The sequence below is a fragment of the Juglans regia genome, chromosome 14 (assembly GCF_001411555.2).
Source record: "Juglans regia cultivar Chandler chromosome 14, Walnut 2.0, whole genome shotgun sequence".
Lineage (NCBI taxonomy): Eukaryota > Viridiplantae > Streptophyta > Magnoliopsida > Fagales > Juglandaceae > Juglans > Juglans regia.
The window spans coordinates 4,084,590-4,090,903 of record NC_049914.1 but is presented as its reverse complement, the minus strand read 5'-3'; the positions used below and the strand labels follow the sequence as shown (position 1 = coordinate 4,090,903).

Here is a 6,314-nt window from a genome sequence, read left to right as displayed (position 1 = left end):
TGAACTTTGATGGTAAGGGCATGACCATCACCTTTTTCTGTGTAGGGTAGACCAGTGCTCATGAGCAGTTGGCCCACCCTCCTTGCAATCTCTTCATACTTTCATTTGAGATTATGAACTTGTCCTACATGTTCTTCCTCTCCTCCTCCCTATTTGCCCAGGTCCCGTGTTCTGAGACCCCATGTGCTCGTTATCGCTGGGTCCCACCTCCTGTCCAGCCCTCGTTGAGGCTTTCCAAGCTCATCATTCTCTTTGAGAAGTATTTGCACCTTGTCAGTCAGTTTCGTTACCCATTCCGCCATAGTTTTCAGCCTTGCCTCCATGACTTCTTCTGTGTCTCTTTAGAGGTGTCCGAAGGGTTGTCGCAGGCATACAAAGTATACGCAAGATCGACAAAGATCTGACAAACGGCGCCATTGTTAACGTCGTATTTCGTACGCCTTTGAGCCAGGTTCCAACAACACAGATTTTTCGAAGTAGCCCTGCGAAAACAAAGAAGAAAGCATTAGGAGTGGACGGTCTTGGGGCTGGGGAGTCTCCAATGCTAAAATTAGTATCGTCTCCTGAAAGTTTGTAATAAAGTGAGAGAGTCTAGAGATCAGAAAGTGTTTCTTGTACTTGAGAGTTGCTATTTATACCAGGAGTCTGGGGGACGATAGATCGTCTTTGCCCCCATGGAGTTCATGCTCTTCGTACTGCTCATTTTGTCAGAATCTTTTAATGCGGCGTGGCTATGTGATGACGTCATTTATGTGGTATGTAGCTCGGGTAGTTGTGTCATTAATGCATCATGGTTTCCCGATTTGCCTCAGCCCGCTGGCGTCCTTAGTGGTCCGTTAATGTCTTTTATGTCAGAGGATCGAGAGTCTCCTTTATTTTCTGCCCATTACGCAGACGAACACTCAAGGGCTGGACACTGATCGAGGGATCTCCAGGTCGGCGAGTCTCATCCCCCTGCAGTATACTTCCTCATGGATGTTGCGTCCAGGGGAGTCTACTCGTAGATCGGGCTAAAGAGTCTATTTGTTCTGGGTTGGGCCTTCGTTTTTTGTTTCCTTAGTTATCCTTTTCAGACCCGAAAAGACAGAGAAAAAACCCATTACAACTAGGGGTGTCAAATCGTGTTAACGGGTCGTGTTCGTGTCGTGTCAAGGCATGTATATTACATTTAACAGGTCAACAAGAACATGACCCGTTAAGGATCTCGTGTCAAAATTTCAAACCCGAATACAACACAGTAAGATAACGGGTTGACACGACACGACCCGTTATGACCCATTAATGAATAATAAATAAATTGACACGATATGACACGACACGACCCGTTCCGTTTCAACCCGTTTACGTTAATGGGTTGAACAGATACGATACGACACGACACAACACGACCCGTTTGACTTAATTGATTTTATATAAATATTTAAATATAAATAATATTTATAAAAAATAAAAAGCTAACTACAAGTCTAAAATTACAATCCAAACAAATATGATCCACACAATTTATAATAATATTCATTATCAAATATAATAAACAAAACATATAATGTTAATATATTAATATTACAATCTCAAATATAATAAAAAATTTAAAATATAGATCTAAACAAATTTAGAATTTAAAGAAGAAAGTGGAACATCCTCATTGCCCTTTAGGTCTAAGGGTATAAATGTAAATTTAATTTTCTTAATGAGTCATAACGGGTTGACTCGTTAGTGACCCGTTAAGTAATCGTGTCATAACGGGTCAACCCGTTTTGACCCGAACCCGTTATAGCTAAATCCTAACCCGCTTTTATCGTGTCGTGTTCGTATTGGGTTAACAGGTCGTGTCACATATTGCCACCCCTAATTACAACTATGCCTATCTTTCTTTACATTGGACTCTTCAAATTGAACAAAGAATTAGATCTCAGTTGACTTATTTGGAATCTAATTACGAGTTCTTTGTGTTTTAATTTTTATAGACCTTTTCGAACGGAAAAAAAAAAAAAAAAAAGGCTTTTGGCTAAGTATTATACAGCTGTATGCATGGATCAGTGACTCCTAGCTAAATTCTATATCTTTGCCACGTTCCAAACCCATATTTCGCAAATCCTTATTTGATTAATTCTCAATGATTTTATGCAAAAAAGTTGGAAGGAGTCAACAAATCATGCATGCATGCATGCATCTAGATGAATTACAAAATCTATTTATTTATTTATTATGGGAGATATATTTACTTTTGTAGAGTTGTAAGAGAGATTTGAAGTAGAAAGAGATAAGATCAAACAGAAATACGATAAGATAAAATAAAAGACAGATAAGAGATATTTGAAGCGGAAGGAGATATATTTAATTTATTATGTGTCTCACCAAATAATAGTATGACATATATCTGCCTTTTTTTTTTTTTTTGCACAAATGATATATATCTGTCTTGCTCTATACTCATTAAAAAAAATATCTGACTTGCTCTAATATTAATAACATTTATTTCTAAATGCAAATGATTTGGAATAATTTAGTGGATATAATTATTTTACAACAAGTTTCCTAGAAAATAGTAATTTTTTATTTTTCCTATTTTATCCATTACTAAAAAAAATTGTAAAAATATTATAATCAGTGAAGTACTGAATATCTCATAGATATAAAAATATGATAAATGAATGTATCTCTCAAGGTTTTAAAAATCATTCTATTACGGCCGGAATGACCGAAACTTTTCATGCCAAAATAGTAATCAGCAAGGTGTGATGGGTTGTTCTGTTTCGGTTGGAACACATATTCTAGTTCGAAATTGGATTAAAGGAAAATTTAGAAAATATTCAAAAAATAAAAGGGCAAATTTGTAAAAGCCTCAACCCTTTTCATCACATACATATATATATATATATATATATATATGCATCATTTCTCGTACAAGCAAGTTAATAAAACCCTTAAAACCAATTAGAAAAAAAATAAATACTCAAAAAATGTTAACACATGAATTGAAGCAAAGTAAATGCGCGAGAGAGGTAATTAGACCTGATGATCTTTTCAAGGTAATTAGAAACAACGGATTGCCAGAAGGGGTCCATTGCAGGATATATGCATTGTGTTTTTTTATGAAGATATTTGATTTTTTTAACAGTTTTTCTTACATCGAATTTTTTAGCAATGTGATTGAGAATTAATTACAATTTAAAAATATTATCAAGTTTTTTAAATATGTATATTTTTAATATTTAATTAAAATTATTTTAAAATATTATTTTTTTATATATATATAATTTATTTATATATCAATTATTTTAAATTGATAATCAAAACGTTTCAGCAAGGGGTAAAAGGAAAAGGAATATGTTTTTTTTTTTTTAAGAGAAAAAGAATATTATGTTCATTGAAAATCAAACAGCACGTCTCTCGAGACGGTTGCGTTACACGTTTAACAGTCAAAGGCATCAACTTCCCGCTATATTCTAGGAGAACAACTCGAAAAAGATATACGCCCTGCCCTAGTACGTACCCTAGCATGATACGTCTCTTTTAACAGATTGGTCTTATGTTTTTCAACACCCTATTTCACGCAATAACTTCTTCTTTCCTTCCCTATTTATATCCCACCACCTTCAAACCCCTGTGCAGAGTTAAACCTCGAATCTTGCTGCACGTTCTGACGTTTCTTCCTCCTTTGCTGGTGATCTTTTTGTGTTTTTTATCTTTTGGACGTTCTGGTTATTTGGTGGTAATTGTATTTTCCACATGCTTGTTGGGTTTTCATGGCATAATCATCTTTTAGTTTCTATAGAAAGTAGAAACTGAACAAATGGTTCCATGATCTTTCATTCACTTTCTTCCATATATAAGCTATTCCTTGAACCTACCTCTTGACAGCTTTTCCACTGCATGCGAACCAAAAGATGCTGACAGGGTTTCTCAAGAACAGACTCCACTTCAGGGTACTTTCTAATTCTATATTCAGAGTTTTAAAAAATTCATGGAATCTTTGTTTTAATGAGAATAATGGAAATCCCAGAGAAGTAATGTTTCATTATCTGTTGATCCTTTCAGGGTTTCGTCATCTCAGATTGGGAGGGAATTGACAGGATTACATATCCACCACATGCAAACTACACATACTCTGTTCAAGCATCAATTCTAGCTGGTGTTGACATGGTCAGTAACAAATATTAGTAAAAGATTTATTTCATTCATGGTCCCAAGATTTCTTGCTAAGCTTTCTGCTGCACGTACTACTATACTCTTGCAAATCTCTCTGTAGTGTGTATAGAACTTCTAATTCTTTAGCCATGCATGATCCTGAGTCTCCATAATTAGGTCCAAACTTGTGAGAAGTTAGAACTCCTTTCCTTTATTTGTTACTGGTTGGGAAGCATGCTTTTACCTTCTTCGCATGCTATCAAATTGAGGCAAGAATGATATCAGAATCATTCAGTAACCATTTGATGTCGTCTTCTTATATCTACTTTTGCTACCATAAATAGCAGTAGGTAATCTAGAAAAGTAAAATTTGATATAGATAGAGATATAGAAATCCGAAATCATGGATATAGTGACAGACATATATACACCATTGTGTAAATGAAAAAAAAAAAGATTTTCCTTCGCCATAAGTGAGGCCGTTACATCAATGATAAATTTGCATGTTTAAGAAGCAGACAGATGCCTGACTTTCAAAATCATGCAGGTCATGGTTCCTTATAACTACCCAGAATTTATCAATGAATTGTCCAATCTGGTTAAGAAGAATGTCATTCCCATGAGCCGCATAGATGATGCTGTGAAGAGGATTTTGAGGGTTAAGTTCTCCATGGGGCTCTTTGAGACCCCGCTTGCTGATAACAGTCTGGCCAACGAAGTTGGAAGCAAGGTTAGCTAGATCATATCCTAAACTGATCTTTGGTTATTTGTTTTTGTAATGTCAAAGCACCACTTGATCGGATTTCCTCCTTTCATTAGGAGCATAGGGAACTCGCGAGGGAAGCTGTGAGGAAATCACTTGTGCTATTGCAAAATGGAAAATCTGCAGCAGCCGGGCCTCTGCTGCCTCTCCCTAAGAAAGTGCCAAAGATTCTTGTTGCTGGAAGCCATGCAGACAACTTGGGTTATCAATGCGGTGGATGGACAATCGAATGGCAAGGAATTGGCGGGAATAACCTCACTGCCGGTACATATTCCCTACCAGCATACATTTAACTTCTCTCTTTAACGAAATCTATTTTCCCTCATTTTTCTCTCCAGGTTGTCTGCAAACCACGTTTATCATATGAAACTTGTCTCATTGTGGTTTTAGATGTGTGACAAAAATTTGGATCATGTACTTCAAGTCGCTATTGTAGTTTTACTAGAGCTCTAGAGGGTCTTAATCCATACTTTGGTATTGCTTTCTTTCCATTTCAGTAGCCTGTCGCATTGATAGAATGATTCATTTATGACAGGAACCACCATCCTTAATGCCATCAAAGCCACTGTGAACCAAAGCACCCAGGTGGTCTTCAATGAGAACCCTGACCCTGCCTTTGTCAAGTCCAATGACTTCTCCTACGCCATCGTGGTAGTAGGCGAGCAACCCTACGCTGAGACCAAAGGTGATAACCTGAACCTCACTCTCCCTGAGCCCGGGCCTAGCACAATCAACAATGTATGCGGGGCTGTCAAGTGTGTTGTCGTTGTTGTCTCCGGACGGCCTCTTGTTATCGAACCATATCTTGCATCAATGGACGCTCTGGTGGCTGCATGGCTCCCAGGTAGTGAAGGTCAAGGTGTGGCTGATGCTCTTTTTGGTGACTATGGATTTTCTGGCAAGCTGGCTCGAACATGGTTTAAACGAGTAGATCAGCTACCCATGAATGTTGGGGATCAACATTATGACCCTCTTTTCCCATTTGGTTTTGGGCTAACAACTAAGCCTTCGAGGCAAAGCAGCTGAAGATCCATTCCCTAGAAAAAGTTCCAAGAACAAGTTTTTTTTTTTTTTTTCCTAAGCTAGTTCCGAGAACAATTTGCTTTAATTTATAGAATATTTTATTAAATCTTTCATTCGTTTATAAATATTTGAGTTGTTGCAGTCAATGACCCTTTTTTCTTATACGCGCATCAAATGTTATCATGAATGCACAGCTCTTTTAGATATTCTAACTAAGAAGTCCATTCGGTTATCTTGAGTCTAATGTACTTTCCTTAATATTGGTTTTTATATTGAGGTCTAGGTTTTTGCGAGGTCTGGGTTTTGGTCCTTTTTGCTTATGTGTAACCCCCAGACCTCTGGATCGTAACCACGGTTTTTCTCCGCCACAAGTGAGGGTTTTCTTAATAAAATTGGG

The 6,314-nt window shown here is 37.0% G+C and overlaps 1 protein-coding gene across 1 annotated transcript; it reads left to right on the top strand.

The window, feature by feature from the left end:
- Positions 1-3,870: 3,870 nt before the first annotated feature.
- LOC118344493 (beta-glucosidase BoGH3B-like) lies at positions 3,871-5,981 on the top strand. The gene is made up of 5 exons (XM_035685206.1): positions 3,871-3,929; positions 4,042-4,146; positions 4,679-4,861; positions 4,951-5,158; positions 5,430-5,981. The coding sequence occupies exons 1-5, from the start codon at positions 3,891-3,893 to the stop codon at positions 5,918-5,920; spliced, it is 1,026 nt and encodes a 341-aa protein (XP_035541099.1). The 5' UTR covers positions 3,871-3,890; the 3' UTR covers positions 5,921-5,981.
- Positions 5,982-6,314: the final 333 nt, after the last annotated feature.

What these genes read in the sequence shown, in the direction of transcription:
- LOC118344493 (XM_035685206.1), top strand. Translation starts at nt 3,891, where the DNA reads ATGCTGACAGGGTTTCTCAAGAACAGACTCCACTTCAGG. An exon ending in CCAACGAAGTTGGAAGCAAG is followed by an intron (nt 4,862 to 4,950) that starts GTTAGCTAGATC and finishes TCCTTTCATTAG; the next exon opens with GAGCATAGGGAACTCGCGAG. An exon ending in CGGGAATAACCTCACTGCCG is followed by an intron (nt 5,159 to 5,429) that starts GTACATATTCCC and finishes CATTTATGACAG; the next exon opens with GAACCACCATCCTTAATGCC.